Source organism: Anopheles marshallii, chromosome 3, assembly GCF_943734725.1.
Source record: "Anopheles marshallii chromosome 3, idAnoMarsDA_429_01, whole genome shotgun sequence".
Lineage (NCBI taxonomy): Eukaryota > Metazoa > Arthropoda > Insecta > Diptera > Culicidae > Anopheles > Anopheles marshallii.
Window position 1 is genome coordinate 2337501 of NC_071327.1, and position 20002 is coordinate 2357502.

Sequence of the window (20002 nt, forward strand, 5' to 3'; positions counted from 1 at the left end):
ACAAACACTTTGTCGTCTTTGAAGGTATGCCAGGACAACGGTCAACTTTGTGGAATTGCTACAAAAAAGATCCAAACGGTACGAAAGCGAAATGTTTAATTTGTGGACAGATAATGTCGTTGGCAAAATCAACGTTCACAAATTTGCGAAGACATATTCTGCGAAAACATCCTCACATACAAGAGCAAGTAGCACCGCAACAGGTAATTGTAATTGTTGTGTTGAATAGAATTGAAAAAAGAACTTCATGGTTTGTTTCTTCTTGTAGATAAACACGCTGGGCAACAAAATATGGATCCATTTCATCAAGGAACAAGGAAAACGGGGTAGATGCAGGTACTGTGATCGATCGATCAGCTATCAATATACAACGTCCAGCTTGGCAAGACATGTGCGAATCCAACATCCCAATGTATGGTTGGAAAACGACAACTTAACCGAAGCTCCCAACCAGGACTATGAAAAATTGTACCAAGATGATGGTGTACCGAATAGCGTTGATGGACTAATGTCGGTGAACGAATTGGATGGAGAGTTTGAAGGTAGTAGGAATAATGGGCTTATCGAATTGCAATCCGTAAAAAACGCAGGATTAAGTGAACCGATTAAACTGGAAGTAAGTAAACTAGTGGATAGGCGTTATGCTAAAGCATACACGATAAACGTTTCTCACCTTCCAGATAATCGATTTGAATCCACAGCCCAAACGTAATGATGAGGAACAGCATGAGCAGATTGAGAGAAACACCAGATTCCAGCCAGAAAGGGTAAATAATGGGTCCCGTTTTTGTCACCGTGTATTTTGTCACCGAACCCATAACACACACATATACTTTTGTTTTGATTTCCTATTCCACAGGCACGCCGCTATGATCAACGATCCTTGGAGCAGAACGACTCCGAACAGGAGTATGATATGGGGGAGATTCTGGAAGAAACGGTTATAGGACAAATCATCGATCCTATCAAGACTGCCGAGACCATCGACGCTGGCTATGCGAAGAATTCGGTCCCATTTGACATGAAGCATCTACCGACGAAAGCAGCAGCATATGCGACTCATATTGCGCTGGAAATTGAAAGTCTACTGCCGCGGCAAAGGGCCATAGCTCAGAAGCTTATCTCAGACATACTGTTTAATGGGAAGTTGGAAAATTTAACCGAACATTCCATGCTGATAGTACGAGTTGGTACGTTCGAGCGCGAATAATGTACTGACCAGTATGGCATTCAAAGTTTTTGTAATCATAATTGTTTACTAATTTCAAACAATGCCTACGATGAGGAATAGATTATGTTTTTTTGCGTAAGACATGGAAGTTTGGTTTGACTAAAATTGAACCGTCTTTTACAAGTTTCATTACAATTGGGCCAAATTACAAACCCTTCAGACAAAGTTAAAAATTGTAATCCGGCTAATTAATATACCTTTTATCAGTTAGATAATTTTTTAAATTAACAATAGCTTAAATCAACCAGGGTAGACTCGTTAAGCTGCAACAATGAAATGGAAGATATTGCCAATAAAACAAGTCTTGACTGGAGAAGTACAGCGATGGTAAAGGTGTGTTAGTTTCTATATGTGTATTGGTGAGAGCAAGGGCGAACGGTTCCATGGTGTAACGGTTAGCACTCAGGACTTTGAATCCTGCGATCCGAGTTCAAATCTCGGTGGAACCTCGCTTTTTGTTCGATGAGTGACACACTTTTGCAAGCTTTAAAGCTCACAGTTGGCACGAGACTGTGATGAACTGGAAAAAGTCGACAAAAAAGCATCAGGCGAGGGGGCACCCGGGTTTGAACCGGGGACCTCTCGATCTGCAGTCGAATGCTCTACCACTGAGCTATACCCCCACACGGTAGAAGGGCCAGTTACACGCACATAAGAAACGCATGCTCGGATCTACCCTTCCAGTGACTTGCCAGTCGAATAGCTAACGATGTCCTTTTATAGATATCCTGCATGATGATTAAATTACAAAATAAATAAACTTACATTTCAGTAAATATAACATAGGAAGTCTTTTGCTTGCATTAATTCATTCTACATTCTTTTGTTTTGTGAATCTAATCATTATTTCGATAAAAATTAGGAGGTTTGTTTTGTTCTTGTGGAAATACTGTCCATTGTTATGTCCTTCAAGCAGCAGAGTGCAGTATGTGTGAGTGTGTGCATTAATAAAAAGTAGGAGGAGCTTATCGAAAAATCGAAGAAAGGACGAATTCTTTATTATGCATCTTTTGTATGCATAACTGTTGAAGTACGGAAAGCATAGATATCTAAGCTTTACATCAAAAACTCATAAAAATTATGTTGACATATTTGCCATAAAGGATAAAAAAGGACTTTTTTCAGCCAATTGTTTTCGAAAAAATCAATGAAAGGGGGAAAGTTTAAGAAAAGAGAACAACAGAAATGGTTTGTTGGTTTGTTTTACATTTGGCTTTCGTACAGAACGGAGGAAATTGTCAACTCAATGCAGTGCAGAAGCATTGGTTTGCATTCGACCGAAGTGCAGTTAGGAATAAACTCAATTTGACCAGTCGCACCATAGTGAACCGCCCATGCCTGCGTTCCTTCAGAAGCATCGATATACATAGCTCGAAATGGCCACGTTCCAAGGCGCAGAAGCGGGTTCGTTGCCTATTCTTCCCGCTCCAGTACAGCTCTTGTCGCAGGGGACCGCTGGTACATAAGGTGCATTTTCACGTTTGGTTGGGTTTAATGTGAAAATGAAACATTACGGTTTTCATCTTGCCTCGTTTTTGTGCCATTAGCCGGGATGTAGTGGTGAAGAAGCAGTGGGGAAAGGGAAAGCTTCTCCTCTTAGCACAGGACGCTTTCGTGCCGTTTTCCCCCATGTATTATGGTTATTTGCTCACAACAGTCAATCACCAGAAGCTTTTTACATTACGGAAAAATTGGAACAGGATGTGAAGCAGCGACAGCTCCAAACCGGAAGTTAATAAATGAGCACACCGGAACGCGAAGGCCCTGAGGTGAGTACTGGTAGAGGAGGAGGAAAGTGCTTTGATAAACAGATAATTTGCAGCCAGCATGAGTCACTGCGTAATCGATTGAAGAGACACGGGCAAACTGACGCTATTTGGTTCGTGGTGCCTCTGGGCTGAGGTTGCTGAAAGTTGGAAACATTTGCGTAGAGTTAACGCGAAAACGAATTACCGTACCAGATTAAAAGACCTTGCGGTCTATAGCATATTACGGATTATATTTAACAACATCTCCCCCACAGCAGACATTTTCGGTTTGGAGTTTAAAGGTTTGGGTTTTACTCAACTGCAAGTAAAACTCAAAGATGAAAGTAAAACATTACGCAATATTCAGTTGGAGTTGGTTGGTATGGGCCAAAACCATAACCACAAAATGCGTTGCATTGCGAGCGAACCTCACAGCCACGAGAATATGCAACGGATGTTGTATGCTCCGACAGCGGCAACATTCAATAAATTGTTGAACCGCTAATTGATGCATAATTATGATGCACGACTCCCCGGGGCGTCAGCGGGAGGAGGAGGGATAGAAGCGTGGAATTGCAATTACATATTTCAATTTCCAAGTCATCCATCCTGTGCAGTGCTGTTGCCACGGGGCTGTTGAATGTGTGTTGATCAAGGTTGGGTGGACATTATTATAATGCATTTCAAAGCAACCACACTGTATCAATTTATAATAGTTTAAGTTTTATACTCATCGTTAGATAATTTATACATCTGAAAGTATGCTGTTATCTGATTTTTTTTACAGCGCGTAAGCAAGAAAACATGATTGCATAGACTAAGACATTATGTAATTATGACAATGTGTTTCGGGTGTATCTGGTGCCTCAAAAGCATTCTAACTCGACGTCGAAATTTTGAAGATTAAAAACTATATTTTGTATTTGTATTGCATACTCCAAGGGGCGATTAGAGAATGCAGCAAACATCTAGCTGTAACTTGATTTGATCAGTTAATTGTGTCACTAAAGATAGATCCTGAACCCTCTTATTTCATAAAACACCTTTAGGAAGATATATTCTTCAAGCTTAAGATACTTTTATTCAACGGGTGCGTAATGAACTAGATCTGCTGTTTATTATCAAACGAGTAATAAATGAAGCAATACTTCCCAAATGCATCCTCATTACATTGTATTACAGCACTAACTCGGTCGTCGATGTTACAACGGTTGCCAGCACTAAGCCACAACTCATCAGCGATTTAATTTTCCCACCATCATCACAACACAAGGGCACGCGCGAGCCATATCAAAACGCTTCAAAAATGCACACGACATCACATTTTTCACGGGCTGCAAGTGGTGTGTAAAATGCAAAAATCATCCCACTCAACGGCTCGGTGTCCGGCGAAAGGGAACAAACGGTTGATTATAATAATATGTAATTAATTCCGTTACAAAATCAAGCCTTCAGGCTCTCATGGTTTTCCACCCTGTGGCGTATGATAAAATACCGCAACCATAATCAGGATGACAGTAATCTCCGCCAAATTGCGCTAATAATACCTCCTCACCGGTAAGGTAACTGCGACTCCACCGTGCAAAAGCCCAGCAGGCTTGGCTAAACGTGTGTGGTCATGGTAACATTATGGCATTCCAACGTTGCTAGGTGGTTGCATTTTACATCCACGGTAAATTTCATTAAAATTCACTCTCTTCCCGCGTGTCCTGTGCTTTTGCGACCATCGATCGGCAGGCAAACTTTGCACCAACCGACAGGGTCCCGCTAATTGGCAAATAAGCACGATGTAACAGCGACCCGTTATTGTTGATATTCTTGTTTAGTTGCTCACGTTAAGGATGGCAACAGGAAGAGGAAGGAGCAGTGGTAACATCTAATGCGTTTTCCCGTCTCCGCCATTTTGTATTGGTCGTCTCCATTAGCGACCAGAATAGAGGAACGCTTACTTTATATACTACTACCACTATTCCAGCTGTCAACGCATCAGATAGTTCCAACACCCCCCGGCAGAGGGCAGAACGAGATGGGTGCAATTTCCTAAGCGGGACTGATAAAACATAATTTTGCCACAATTTAACAGACAATTTGTTCGTCAAACGATGGAAAATGATTCTCCCGGAGCAGCAGAGCGATGGAGACGGTTCATTAGCAAAAGCATGTAAAATGGAAGGAAAGTTCGTCTTCCCCTTCTGCACCTCGTCCTTGCAACAACTTCCACGAATACGCACGTGCCTTTGTGTGTGCGTATGTGTGTGTGTGTGTATGGGTGCATTACGGTTCCATTTAAGGATCGTCAATCACATCCCGTTTGGTAAGGGAGAGAGCTCCGAGAGCGGCAGTCCAAAAGGATTTGCTTCCCTTCTGATGGTCGTTGTATATAATGGCTTCTTCCGGTATATGGCCGTTTTACCAGTAGGGTGACGCGAATCAACCACTCGCCAGTCAGTTGTCGGCGGGATACGGTTGCAAAAGGATGCACAAATCACATCTATCAAGGATTTGCAAGTAGTTCGGGGTAATACAGTGACTGTCGTGATTGGAAGTCTTGCAGTAGCTTGTCGCCCGTCCGCGGGAAAGGTTCGTGGCCACGCGTGTGTTATGAAGATATCGCGTGGATATTGTGGTGGATGATCCATTTCCGCCGTGTGTTGTAATTCACTGTAGTGTGCGGTTCTGTCCAATTCAATGTGCACGACCGATCAGCGTGGCATGGCATCGTCCGTACAGGCACATCTTCATGCCAGTGGTACCAGACCAGGTTACACCACAAAGGACCAACTACCGGCGGTAATTGTAGCTCGGTGCAAATCACCATCGGCCACAGCCATTGCCGTCAAGACACCGTTCTCGATCGAGGACATACTGTTCCAAAACGGTGGGGCAAGTGTTGGACATCCTGCCCGTGAACAGGCGGTCAGTGTGAGAGCGATTCCATCGCCCAGTGACCATCCGGTGGAATCGGACCTGGAAGAGTCGGATAGTGAAGAAACGCCGGAAGTGGCAACTGTTCCAACGCACAATGGGTCGAACAGCCGTAGCAAAAGTTCGTGTGACTTGAGTGCGTCCGAACGCGGACTTGTGAGTGGTAATAGTAACAACGGTGCTGTGAATGGGAACGGTGGAAATAATACTAAAACTGGTGAGGTTTGTGTGCGTGGAAGAAGTGGCCATGATGGGAATGGATTGGTTAAAGGGGGAGAAGACGAATATCGCAAGATGGTGCTGCACTCCGAAAGGTGAGTTTAAAAATGTATATTTAAAGAGATGAGGGGAGTAAATAATAATATTAGGAAAATAACAAATATAGCTAGGTGCATGCGTAGAATTAAAGTGCTGAAATGCAGATAAATATGGTGTATATCGGTCGAAATGTATCAACGATACTGCGCCTACAACTATGCAATCAATATTCGTAGGCGCACTAATATGACAGAACTTTGGGCAACTTATGAACTTCGTTGCATATCTTCAGGAATTCAATAACAGTGAAAAATAATTGCAATGCCACGATGGGTATAACACATTTATTCGTTGCTCCTGGATTGCTTCTTAATTGGTATTCTTAATCACGAAGGAGTTTCATTTCAATAGAATTGTCCTAGAAAACTCAACTCAATTATAATGAAACTTCAATTTAATTATCATTGCTAAATATTGGTTTGGTTTCTTAGATTTGGTAGTAAATTAAACTTGGACCCCAGTACACCACATCCACAACCTTCGGCCACATCAGCTCCACGTCCTCAGCAACCACCACCACCGCCGCCTGCTCCACCCGTGAGCAGTTCTGGGCCTGTTCAATTTACCAGTGGACCGTCGGCCGGCGTCATGTACACGGCCAACCCGTACAGTGATCCGGGCTATCTGCAGATGGCACTCGGCGCCTATCTGGCACCGTCGGCCAGTGGGTACAAAACAGTCGACCCATACTTCCTTTCGCAAGGTAAGTTATTGCCTCCGATCGGCCATCACAAGTGGAAGATGATTTGTTTTTTTTTTGCCGATAATTAAATTTGAGGTTTTCCCCAAAAAGTTGGGTCATTGTGAACAGTTCATGTGTTTTTGTGTATTGGACAGGAATTTTCGCCAGTTCACCCCTATTCCCCGGTGCCGGATGTCCCGATATTGCCCTCGGTCTCGGAATGGGTATGAGTGCGCTGCGACATTGCCGACGCCGGAAAGCTCGCACCGTGTTCAGTGACCCGCAACTGACAGGACTGGAGAAGCGCTTCGAAGCACAACGGTAATGGCGATCTATGATGACGATAATGAAGTTAATGGCAAACTTTCTGTGTTATGTTGGTGGGTTTTTAACAATAGTTCTTTCTGTACCGTAATGACAGCTACTTATCAACACCGGAACGTGTCGAACTGGCGTCAGCGCTTGGGTTGAGTGAAACGCAAGTGAAGACCTGGTTCCAGAATCGGCGCATGAAGCACAAGAAGCAACTTCGTCGACGTGAGGTCAACGCTGCCGGTAGGTTATAGTCCCCAAATTCTCATCACGTCCCGCACGGCCAAACGGACCGAACCAACTTCTAATCGAGTTAATTGGCGAAAGAGTCGAACCAATTTCCGAACCGTTGGTCAGCAGGTTCCGGCAAGACCGGCGCAAAAGTTCCAGAAAAGTGGAGTTGGAAAATATCTTTTAAAAGAGCTTTTCTTTCGCTGTTGGGAAGAAAACTTTCTTTCGGTCAAAGTTTCTTGGAGGCTTGCATTAGTAAACATACAAGAGGGTGTCCTCAAGAAAATTGTGATGGCCTATTCGATTTCGAAGAAAAGGGTACACGCAATCAAACTCAATTACCGTCGTGCATAGAGTTCTAAAGAAATTCTCCTCCCAGCGTAGCAGACACGTCGGCCATAGTGATGGTTAGTTATGGGCACTCCATCCCACCAGAGGGGTTTAAAACCCTTTTAAGAAGTTTTATGTTCAAAGTGTCCGGTGTTGTGTCCATCTTGACAAAATTAGGGTTACGACGCCAAAGAGCCTTTTCTGAAAATCTGTTTCTGTTTTTTGAATTCATTTTGCTTCATATTTGCCAGCGAATGCAATGATGAAAATTCCGTCCATGGGGACGAAAATGGGCGGAATTCTCTACTGGGGGAAGTTTGGAGACATGAAGGAGACACTTGAATTGGTGACTCGAGATAGTCACGAACAATAGTTTCCGGTGTTGTGTTCTTTCATGTCGAGAGCTATTGTGCTGTGAGGTGTGACTTGTGGCTGTGAGGGACTGTGTGTCTATTATATACCTCCGACGCAGTATGATAGTACACAGCGAAAGGACAATGCGCTGGTATTCAATATAGCAGACACGGTAGAATCCACTGAGCTTGAGATGAAAATGGAGGATGAATTGAAAGAAAATTCTCCCCATCTGCAATGTATTCGCTTGATGAAATATTGTATGATATGGCAGTTTTGTCGCGCGGATTGCGTGATTTTAGGCGGTTTACATAATTTCCAATAAATATATCACAAATTACCAAACTCATATCCGATTGATTTCTCCCGCACAGACACCAATGGATCGAATGGCACTGGGTCCAGCGCCGGTGGAAATACCAACTCATCCTCGTCCTCCTCCACCTCGAGCCGCCTACATGGACCACCACAAGCGTCCTCTTCTGGCTCGTCCACTTCAACATCGTCGTCTTCCTCGTCCGGATCATCAGCATCGTCCGCTACCGGTGAGAAAGGTGGCTTTACCGCCTACAGCAATGGCAAGACTTCCACGGGTGGAGTGTCACTCGGTACCAAACCTCCACCAAGCTCGTCCGCCTGCTCGTCTGCCTCTTCGTCCTCGACCTGCACGAGTGCCGGTGTACTAAAGCCCTTGACCGGCAGTGGATCGATGCATTCATCCTTTAGCTTAGTGAAACGTTCGGCAGCTGCTGCAGCGGCGGCAGCGGCAGCAGCAGCGGCCGCAGCAGCTTCCATCAGCAATGGGGGACCGGGCGGATCGATTCATCATCCGTTTCATCCTAATCATCATCCACATCCCCATCAGCAGCAGCATCATCATCATCATCCTCACCACCATCACCAGCAGCAGCAGCATCAAGCTGGATCTCATCACCTCCTGGCGACACACCACCTGACACACCTCGGTCCTCCACCCACCCACCGCACCCCACCCACGAGTGAGGATGAAAATGAGCTGATGAACGACAGTGATTCTGACTGCAGTGACGTAGACATTGTCGGCGACGATCAAGGCTATCTTACGTAAAGGCTTGGTGCGCGAGTTGGACATTTTGTCAATTGGTGACTTCAAAACGGCCCAGCAAATATCATGTACATAGTATTCCGCGAACTCAATAGGTAAGAGAAATGTCCCTTAGCTAAAGGAACGCTAGAGTACATAGAGGGAAAACTATAGCGGTTGTGTATTGATGTATGGGAAGCAAGTGTTGTACAATGTCCTGAAGCGAATCAGTAGCACAATCCAGTTCCAGTTCTATCATCCCTTGATTGATGTAATTTTCTTTAAATCACTTCTTCAAAAAACCATCAATTAAACAGAAACAACAATAGACATGAAGCATTTCAGCTAACGAACAAGGGCTAGTGCTGTAATCGAGTATGGGAAAGCAAGGTGGGAAGATAAAACAACAATTTCTAGTCAAGAAGTGTGCAAAACCTTACTGTTGTCGACACAAACGACAATATAAAACTGGAATAAAAATCACTTTAAAAAGCTGTAAATTATGATTGTTTTAATAAAAAAAACGGATAGAACCACGGATCAATCCATCTAGCTCCGCATGAACAATTATTTCAATCTCTTTAATTACGATCGAATAGCTAAAAAGTGGGTCGATTACATCCAATAATCTCGCATTCGAGAAATTCCGTGCCCGGGAGTCCCGGGGCGGAGCTACGATTAGTACATAATGCAATCTACAAACGCTGTGTACATAAACCGTCGTCAAGAAAAATGAATGCCGGAAAAATGCGATGATAATCTACAATCTCCCCCGTGCTCCAGGCTTCCCCCGTTACCCCCACCCTTTTCCACCCTCTCTAGGGGACATGCGCATTCGCACGGGAGAGGAATGGGCACCGACGCGGTTTGTCATCGCGTAGTTTTCTCCTTCAGCACGCATTACGGCCAGAAGCAAGATTGTGCCGCCGTGGCCCTCTGCACTCTGCACATCGGGACAAGCATATAGTCGGGAAGCGCGCGCGCTCATTAGTTCCAATTATATTTGATGAAGATATGGCATGCTACGTGGATGCGGCCGAGCCAAGTGCAGTGTGATGGACGTTTGTTTGGTATTTTCTCTACCCTGTTTGCTTGAGTTTGCCCATCGTTTGGGTCAAGCATCATGTGTACATATCGTCGTGTGGCTTTGATTCTTGACGTTGCCACCGTGGGTTAGGTTCGGTGTGACCGATCGGAACAGAAGGGAGGAAGGATAATTCATTTACGACCCTCCGCCACAAATCATCTCCTGATTGAGCGCATTATTAAACATTCTGACTGTGCGCTGTGGCAGGAGTACATTCACAATCGTACTGGTGAGAATGAGAAGAAGGATTAACACTCGATCAGATGAGAATTTGGTCGTGGAATGAATTTGATTGCTGTTAGGGAGTACGCTAATTGGAAGTTTTCAATCGCGGTTAGAACATTTACAGAAAGAATTGTTTCGATAGTCAAAGGGCTAGCCAGGTGATGCACGACTCAACAAAACGATTCGGTCTGAGTTCAACTCTATTGAGATCTCCACTCATACGAGTCCGCATTCTCGTCAAATGCCCTGGACTACGTCAGGATATATGGAGGAAGATGTAATCTGCTTTTTGAATTATAGACCTTGTACGAAAAAGACTCAGTCCTCTTAACAAGTTTAGTATAAAATGAACACAAAATATGAGTGAAAAAGTTCTTCCAGACTGATTACATACATGTACAGTGGAGGGACATTTTCTTTTTTAAGTATGCAGATCTTGGAGCTCAACGACAAGATCAACAACTAGGTGTATTGTTTTATCTCAACACAACAGATGGCTGTATGTTTCTTCAAAAGTGTACACAAGCAGTCGTGGCAGGTTTGAGGACCTGATGATCCTTGATTTGTTTTGAGGATCTGAATATGGCCTTCTGCAATATGGCGCTTCGGCGTTAACTTGTTCGGACATTCGGCAACGCAGCTGCGAAGTCACTTTCCGGCAAGTGAGATTCATTTGATGAGCTTAATGACAGTGAGCTTACCATGGAAGGAAGGTTAGAACTTGACGTGACCAAAACAAACACAACGGTAATGTGGACGGGTTGGAGATGCTTTGATTGCACGGGCAGATTTATGTATTTGAAATGTTTAATGTAAAACACCTCAATACGTTCGAATGAAATGGATATTTTTGAGAAGATCCTCATCCTCCTTTTCGGGTAAAGTATAACCGTGAGAATATTTCCAATCACCAATTGAAACGATATCACACTCATCAACCGCAACCGTTTCCCATAATTTCACTTCACCGTTGCCAACAAGCTTTTCGTTCCCAGCACGTACTGTGCACAGCACTCCGGCCGGATAGCGTCAGAAAGTCTTTAAGTAACTAATTAGCAGCAAAAGGTTCCCATCGGTACGGAGCACGTTTGCGTGCTGTTGGCGCGAAGTGAAGCGCCCGGTTGTTTTTTCGCAAACACAATTTCCGTGCCGACTTGGTGACACTCTGGTGACATCCTTGGTGAAAAGAACCGTGGAAGCACGTAGCGTAGTGAGGCAGGAGATGTACCCGCATCTTCTCATTACCGCATGGCATTAATTCTAAGGTAATGGTGCAGAGTAAAGGCTTGGGCTGGAAATTGACCCAGTTGGATGATGAGAAATGATTTAGCAGAAGCAGTGCCGTTATAGGTCAGACGCAGAACTTATCGCCTTGATACTTAAAAAGAGAATTCTCAGGTTAGTAATAGTTCAATGTCTTACCTTCCTTAACCCTTCTTAATGACCACAAAACACCAGTACTACAGTAGGTGTTGTTCTGATATCTCTCAAGTGCCGTTGGACTCACAAATCCCTTTGCCAACATCCTCATCATCATTATAAAGACGGTGCCGTTGACATTGCTTTTAAGCAGCTGTTTAAGGCCATAAACACTCATCTTCCAGTGGACTACATACATTCTTCATAAGTTCACAGCATTGTCCTTACATTTCCGCTTCACTGCATTTATCGCTTCAAAATCGGGACAGTGCAGTAAATATTGCAGTTATTGCATGATTTATATCCTGAACAAAACCGAACACTTCGTGCAAGAACTGTTTAACCTGTTCACAATGTTTTCCACACCAATCAGTAGATAAAACGGCACAGGAAAAGGAAATTCAATGACTCTCTGTTAAGAGTAGCAAGAAACGGATGCTCCATTATGATCACCCGGAAATGTCAACGTGTCGAGGGTTGTGAGTGAAGGTGAGGAGATCAAACAAAATAACCGTCACAGCATAATTATTGCTTCTGAACCGTTCGTACCTAGGTGAAAGGGGAGAATAATAACAAAACAGTTGCATAATGGTTATCTCCTAGCAATGATCAGCAGAGATTGCTGCGGAAATTGCGTTGGAAAAAGGTTTGAAAAAGCAGTACCTGGAATGAATTTTCTTTCGATGAAGGATTGAAATGGCACGTGCGGTGCAGTGAGGACAATTAGTTTGATAACATCACGAGCGTTACGGAAGGCGTTACAGATGGTTTTAATAAAAGTTATTGATTGAATTTAAAAAGGAGCAAATGAAATTAACCTTTTTTTTCGTGACAACTTACTTAACTTTACGTAACAAGTCTTTTAAAAATAGATGCTGGACATTTTTGCCATTTTAACCATTAGCGAGCAACCTTTAAAAAATAAAACACTTAATGTGTAGCCATCATCCCTTCGAACTCGAACGTTCCATGCAAACATGAAAAATAAAACATTATTTCCCATCCTCTGTGCTAAGATTGACAATTTAGATAGCACTCCACTTCAGACACATTTTCGAATAAAAAAAAAAAGACTGGAAGCAGACTTCATTCAGCATATAGAAAAAAAAATCTCCCCAAACATAGATCAAGCACGGAAAATGCCACCGAATAAAGCGAAAAATTGATTGGATTTATTGCAGCGAATCGCACCGAAGGTAGGGTGGTATGTTCCGGGCCCGACCCTTTTGCGCGTTGACTTTTTGGCGCGAGCCGAAAAATCACTGGGATCAACGTTAGTAAAGTGCACGGTACAGGCGGCAGGGAATTAAGGGATGCTCTACGTCGGGGCCAATGGACCGGAAACGGGTGCACATGTAAATATTGTTATTAAATTTAGATACGATCAATGAAGGCGTAATTAAGCGTTTTGTCAGCGGCAGTGGGGATTTTTGAGGCAGTGAGTAGCTTTGTAGCAAATGGATTGAGGCCGTTGGGTACATACACACACACACCAGATACAGCGCAAACAGACATTTAGCATTCCCAATCGCTGAAGTGTAATGGGTAGGCATTGCGTGTCGCAGTGATCGGTTATTGAGATGAGGATCAGATGAGGAAAATCACGATAAAATCACACCATTGATGAGAGAATGCTGTACTTTCATTAGGAAAACGATGAAAAGTAATAATTAAAATAATGTACATTGCTTAACGTAGTATATTATTACACTGGATTTTAGCTAATGTTTGGTATTAGTAACGCCTGCAAGTATGCAAAATTCACTTTTCAAATCGTACAGCACATAAGTTCTGCACATCACATCTTTTTCAAAGGATGTCTTATCTCATTTTGTCTGTACTTTGAATTTCCATTACCCGCTCTGGCGATAAATGTATCCCATTAAGAGAAGAACCAATTTGTGGATATCTCCTTCATTTCTTTTCTTAGAATTTATTTTCGTAATTCTGAACTGAATACTATCATTACTGGTCGGAAGTATCGCGTTTCATGAAAATTTCACCCCAAAAATCTGTCTTGTTTAGTACAATCCATAGAGTATTGTGGATGACATTTTAAATACGAGAGCACGCAAACATGCTAAAGGAAGACTAAACACTCAACAATTAATGTTCACGATTTGATCCTGGTCACGGCATCAGTTAAGTTGCAAGATTAATGATGTTAGAGCTAATTAATTAAGAGAATAATTTCATCATAGACCGCTCACCTGCTATGCCTGAATTATGACAAAAACAGGTACCAACGTATGTCATGGCAACAACTTCAAACACACTCGACTTTTACCAGTTCTTACACCATCCTCTTGACTGGTTGGCGCTTCATCAACACAATCGCAACTCCCTTTGCTCAAGAGGGTCCCATTGATCGATTCAATCTTTTCTCTTCTAACTGTGCAAGTTACCAAAGTAACCGACGGCCAATCGCAATATGGACTCAATTCCTTTTTTTTCCCCATTCCGAGCACTAGTTGGGCATTATCCGTCGGTTATTGCTTTTTACTCCCGCGGTGCCCGTTTGATGGTTGATGAGAGAAGCAACATAACCCTTACCCTTATTTAAATAATCACAAGATACCTGCTGTCTTTTTGGCACCTTCACCGATCCTGTTAAAAGTCGATAAATGTCAACATTTGTTTGAGTTTCTTGTTCGTTTTGCGTTGCAGTGTAAATCCGATTACATCCCCGCGCACAAAAAGGGATGATAATGGCGGAACAATGAGCTGTTTATGGACTTGATGCCGTTGACACCAATGTTGATGTAGGGTTGAATTTAATTATCGCGTAAACCATCTGGATCGGTTAATGTTTTTATGTTAACCGTTTGGAAAGGTGATAGGAATTGTCGTTAAGCTTAAGATTAAAATATAAACTCAAATGTCACCAGTAAATAAATGTGTTCTTACACGAAATGTTAGACCAGATAATTTAAAGCTAGACGCTTTTAATGATACTTCAATTACTGCACACACATACCCCCGTACATTTCATTATAAACAATTAATTTTCCTCACGCTGATTGATTTGCTATGTTTGTGTTGATTGCCACATTTACTGCAGTGCATTGTGCTTCAATATATTACCAACGGCAAGGGACCTCTCGTCGGACATTTTCCTACATTCCAGCAATAGATACCCCGGGAGCGGACGGGTGCCTTTGTGTTGAAATAATCTCATTTATACCGCAACATTTTTCCTTCATTTCTTCACCATTAGCAGTTGATTTCGCTGCTAAGTTCTTCATTAAATCGCACTAACAAGCTCCTGATTGATTCCTTCTCCCTTGTAGGAGGGACAACAACAAACAAGGGCTTCCTGTGAGCAAGAAGCAATATTCTTTCCTTCCCGGTTGGCCTCTTCCAATGATGAGCACTGGTAGGTGTGCCATGGCAAAAAGTACACATGAAAATAGCCACGGCAACAAAGGAGGTACACCGTCGCTTTTCGAGTTGGTTTTTCCTGCCCACTTTACACACTTCCTTTATCTTTGACTGTTGTTGTTGTCGTCGTCGTATGTTTCCCTCCGTCCATAGTGTGGCCGCTTCTTGAAGAGTACAAGGTGGTTCTACTTTAGCGCGAGATTAAGAGGCTTATTGTTGAGTGCTGTTATTGAATTTGGAAAGCCATTTCGATTCGATCAACTTGTAATGTGTATCGTTTTCCAGACTAGCCAGGCTCTGGCATTGGTGCTTGATCCTTACATTGTTCGAGGGATGTGAAGGAGTGCGTGTCTCTTATATATTTCCTGTTGTCTACTTTGGCATTGTGACGTATGTTTTGCAGAAGCACACTAAACACTGTGTCACATTACGTAGGGGTCTTGAGGGGACTTTAATTCGAGTTGCATATGCATAGCGCTAACATTATTATTTAAAAACTTTTAGAAATGCAGATATAGTATTAAAATATAGCGTATAAATGATTTATTAAATGTCTTAATGTCTTATATTCGGGAACGAAAAATCCTCCTTCAAAAAGGGAATAAGAAACTATATCTGCTACATGTCACCTTTCTATATGCGCAAGCTAATTTTAGCTATTCACGTGGTTAAAAACTACAATACGTTCCATTAGACACTCTTAATATTCTAAACGTGTTGCAGTGGCCTTTTCCCAATCCATCCCTTAAAAACGAGTGCAAAAAAGCAACGTTTCATGAATGTTCTTCACAAATGTTAAAATTTGTAGCGGAGGATCAACAACATAATGCAGAATAAAAATAACCAAAACGGGATGATGCAAAAGCGTGAGAGCATCCCAGACACAAAAGGGATAAATTAAAAGGAGAGAAAAAGTTCCCAAACAATCCATCGACCAAAAACCATACGTCATACGTTTGCCATACCCCCCTGGGAGACCAGTCGTCATCGGGCCAATCGGGTGGTTTAGGGGTATAAAAAATACAAATAAAAAGGGAAAATCAGCACACATCTAACACCAAACACGCTCGCCCTTACCAAAAAAAAAAGGCGCCGCCAAATCAGCGCACCATAATCCGCATAATTAACCGACAATAGCGCACCGTACTGCGTGTCTCCGGTTACGCGACCGGAAACACTGCTGAGGGCGTGCAACCAGCTAAAGAGGGAGCCAAGCGGACAGGAATGGGCCGGGAAAAAAGGCAACATTAAAAAAACGATGGAAACAGCAATAGACTGGATGCGTTGAAAGATCCTTTGCTGAAGGAAATTCGATCCGAACTCAAGCGCTTAAGACGGAAACATGGATCCTTTCGGAGTATTTTGTGGTTGTGCTGGAAAAGTGCCGAGGGTGAGCAATAAGGAAACGGCCACTTCCCAGCATCGCAGCATGGAGCATGGAGAGTCTCCGCCTTCCAACACCAGCAGCTTGTTCGACCCCGGACTCTCCCCGTCGATCCGACCGGCCGATAAACGTCATGTAAACAGACTAATTGATTGAAATTAGGCTCACGTGGCAGGGATGGCCGGATGTCGTGCAGCGGTGGTGGTAACCAGAGTCTACATAGAAAAAGGAAACTGTGTGTATTGATTCACTTCCGTTCCGTTGCACGACTTGATTTCAACACCCGCTTCCACAGGAGTTCTTCTCGCGCTCGAGCTCTGACACGGCCACGTGGCGCTACTTAAGGGTCTTGTGTGTTTTGGGTGAGTTTGCATGAAGGGCTGCAACACCGGGCTGCAGGTTCATTATTTTGGATGGATGCCAACGATTAAAGCGGCACAAAACGTAATAATAACCTGTCACACCATGGACAATTGCGCACCAAGTACAACAACGAGGTAAGGTTGACGTGAAAAGCGCCAAGGAGTGACCTTTCACAATTGTTGACTCGTGCGAGTGATTTAGTGAGAACTGGATGATGCAGTGGACCAGCAACTTATTCACCAGAATTACTTAAATCGTGTCAACTTTTATTTTTATGGAGCATTTTTTCGTATGAGGGTATCGCCTTTTTGGAAGAAGCTAAACAAACAAGTTTGATATTACTGTAATGAATGAATTTGGAATGCGAGGTCTGAATGGTGTGTTTAGGGTTGGCAACTGACTCATTCAATAGTGATTAAAACTAGAAAGCCATACTCGAAAGTAATGTCGCAATATTTTAAGGACGATAGGAATTGTTTCGTTCAACATTCAACTAACGGTGGGCAAGGGATTCTCCAATGTTGAAGGTGTGATCAAATTTAATTGTCGTTACAACAGATGTGGCACAAGTTGGCAAAGGCCGGTAAATCTGGGAAGCGTACAGATAAGCATCAAAGTTCACGGTACAGCATAATTAGGTTTTATAATGAAAATTGGGCCCGAGTGTGCCCGACCTTTACCTCTTCAACCTCCCTTCAACGTCGGGACACGAATTGGTGCAGCATTGGCGTGCGTTTTAAGATAACGAACGTTAAGATAACATGGTTCCACGCGCAAGGGTGAGTTAAAACCCTCAGTAACTTAATTTCGGACGGTCGAGCACGGTCTTCGTATAAAAAGCGATGCGACGTGAAATTAAATTTTTCGGTTCATTTATTTATAACTCTTGCAAAAATGTTTTGTTTTCAGCGCACTGGAAAGCGCGCACCTTTTTACCGGGTTGGAATAAAAGAAGAAAAGCAAACGTACCAACATTTCCACGACGCATTCATGCAATTACTTGTCCGTTTGATTTCGTTTTCCCTGTTCCCTACTACCTAGCGATTTAAGTTTGCTGTCACTCTGTAACTCTTTCGTACCACCACACGCGCGCTCTTCAATTTTTTTGTCCATTCCTCATTTTTACTAATATTACACACAGAGAGCTTAAAACGAGCTCTCGCTGTTGCAAAGCGTACGCCATCTTACTGCGCCACTTTGCAAACGACTGGCTATCTGCATCCTTTTTTACCACTTTTTTTCGTTCGGTTACTTCACATTTCACTATATCGTTATTTTAACACATCAAGCATTTCCTTTCCCCAATCCAACCCGTGCTCAATTCAAAGCAAGCAAAGAAAATATCCTTTTTCGAAGCATTTGCTCTAACATGTGCGAGAAACAATTAATCTTGTTAAACAATGTGTACGAAGAAGCAACGCAATGTCGACGATTGTACACTTGGTTTGACGTTAATGTGATGTATGCTATGCTGTAAAGGTTGCATGGAACCACAAAAAACGATCATGTTATATCATATCCCTTTTACGGGTAATCTATAATCAGCAACTATCATTTCTTTGCATTTCGCTTTCGTTTTAACACGTTTTGCTGGTCTGCTTTTAATATCAGTTCATTGCAATCAAATCTACAACATTATTCGGGAGTGCGTTGTTTCATTTCTCATGGTCAGTTCTCGCGTTGACTCGCATTTCTAACGGCCTACCGACCTACTTATACATTATTAATCTGAACAGCCCGTCATCCGGGGCATGCTCTATCATGGGAAACACTATGTTTAGTAGCTTACGTAAGTCAAAATGTACGGGATGGCAGAACGGACAGAAAGAGAGATTGTATCAATAATGTTGCACAAATGTTAGCGTAAAATTTTGTTCCATTTCCCATTAGCAGTGTATAGCCTGTATTCATTTGAAATTCAGTTCTTTTACTATTCCATATATTTACAGAGTGATGTTTAAAACGATTTCAAGCAGAAATCAAGGCGAACCACGATAAACTTCTAGCAAGGGAAAGCGATTAATAGCAATGGCAATGCAAATTGTAGTTTAATGTCTGATAAAAAGCGATTAATGTAAGCATCCTAAGTTCGTCGTTTACGAAATTCTTAAAATATCAATACACAGCTTATCCACCGCAATTAGTTCACAATTCGTCGCGTATTTGGTGTCGTCCACACAACAAGGGGGATTCTCCTTTTAAAGTCAAAGTACAAAACGATTGGAAGATTGGAAAAATGCTCTGCCCAAAGACAGCTTATATTATCGTTGGCCTGGGTTTGGGGAATTGTAGATGCTTGTCTAAACCATATTCCTCCTTTCTATACCGTGAGTCATGTTTTGATGCTTTCGAATTTTATAATCTGTCTTTGTCTGATGGGGTTTTCTAACATCTGCTGCCTTTATTGTCTTTCGTACACACAAACAATCTTGTTTCTTTTATTCGTTTCTGTTCCGTGGTGTTTTTTTTTTTTGAAATCTTGGTAAATTTATTATCTTTTCTCAAAGCAGTGTTTATCATCTCTATCAAATTATAACACAGCATGTAGTGGTCAATAACAAAGAGTAAATATTTCTATCAAATAATTCGCAAAACAAACGACAAATCGACGGTGATTGCAATCGAGTTGAAACCATACGTATCAGGAAGTGCTTAAACGATAAACTTAAGCAAAGCTTTAAACTGTTCTCAAACCGTCGTTCAAAATTAACACCAAAAGAAGAGCTCGTTGAGCTAACAAATTCTTTAAACAGTTGCAAACACACTCGTTTTACACTAAATCGAAACTATACCATTTCCTTTTTCTGTTACATGAACAGAAGAGTTGTTAAGCAAATCTGCTAGAGTATGTAAAATGATAAACCAGATTGTGATGTGTTTATTTTACATCTTTTCACACAACTGTATTGTTTGTGTGTCAGTAGATAATTACATTCTACAGAACGTAAC

The 20002-nt window shown here is 42.5% G+C and overlaps 2 protein-coding genes and 2 non-coding genes across 4 annotated transcripts; 3 read left to right on the forward strand and 1 right to left on the reverse strand.

The window, feature by feature from the left end:
* Positions 1 to 26: 26 nt before the first annotated feature.
* LOC128714754 (uncharacterized) lies at positions 27 to 1210 on the forward strand. Its single transcript, XM_053809634.1, has 4 exons — positions 27 to 203; positions 269 to 616; positions 681 to 767; positions 860 to 1210. The coding sequence occupies exons 1-4, from the start codon at positions 27 to 29 to the stop codon at positions 1208 to 1210; spliced, it is 963 nt and encodes a 320-aa protein (XP_053665609.1).
* Positions 1211 to 1608: 398 nt separating this feature from the next.
* Trnaq-uug (transfer RNA glutamine (anticodon UUG)) lies at positions 1609 to 1680 on the forward strand. Its single transcript has one exon. It is a non-coding gene; the product is annotated as a tRNA-Gln (tRNA).
* Positions 1681 to 1782: 102 nt separating this feature from the next.
* Trnac-gca (transfer RNA cysteine (anticodon GCA)) lies at positions 1783 to 1854 on the reverse strand. The gene has a single exon. It is a non-coding gene; the product is annotated as a tRNA-Cys (tRNA).
* Positions 1855 to 5667: 3813 nt separating this feature from the next.
* Positions 5668 to 9218, forward strand: LOC128711900 (brain-specific homeobox protein-like). Its single transcript, XM_053806789.1, has 5 exons — positions 5668 to 6218; positions 6654 to 6925; positions 7060 to 7225; positions 7326 to 7459; positions 8506 to 9218. Exons 1-5 carry the CDS (start codon positions 5668 to 5670, stop codon positions 9216 to 9218), a joined length of 1836 nt encoding a protein of 611 aa, XP_053662764.1.
* The last annotated feature ends 10784 nt before the right edge of the window (positions 9219 to 20002 follow it).

What these genes read in the sequence shown, in the direction of transcription:
- LOC128714754 (XM_053809634.1), top strand. Translation starts at nt 27, where the DNA reads ATGCCAGGACAACGGTCAACTTTGTGGAATTGCTACAAAAAAGATCCA. An exon ending in GTGAACCGATTAAACTGGAA is followed by an intron (nt 617 to 680) that starts GTAAGTAAACTA and finishes CTCACCTTCCAG; the next exon opens with ATAATCGATTTGAATCCACA. An exon ending in CCAGATTCCAGCCAGAAAGG is followed by an intron (nt 768 to 859) that starts GTAAATAATGGG and finishes CCTATTCCACAG; the next exon opens with GCACGCCGCTATGATCAACG.
- LOC128711900 (XM_053806789.1), top strand. Translation starts at nt 5,668, where the DNA reads ATGTGCACGACCGATCAGCGTGGCATGGCATCGTCCGTACAGGCACAT. An exon ending in ATGGTGCTGCACTCCGAAAG is followed by an intron (nt 6,219 to 6,653) that starts GTGAGTTTAAAA and finishes TTGGTTTCTTAG; the next exon opens with ATTTGGTAGTAAATTAAACT. An exon ending in ACGTGAGGTCAACGCTGCCG is followed by an intron (nt 7,460 to 8,505) that starts GTAGGTTATAGT and finishes TCTCCCGCACAG; the next exon opens with ACACCAATGGATCGAATGGC.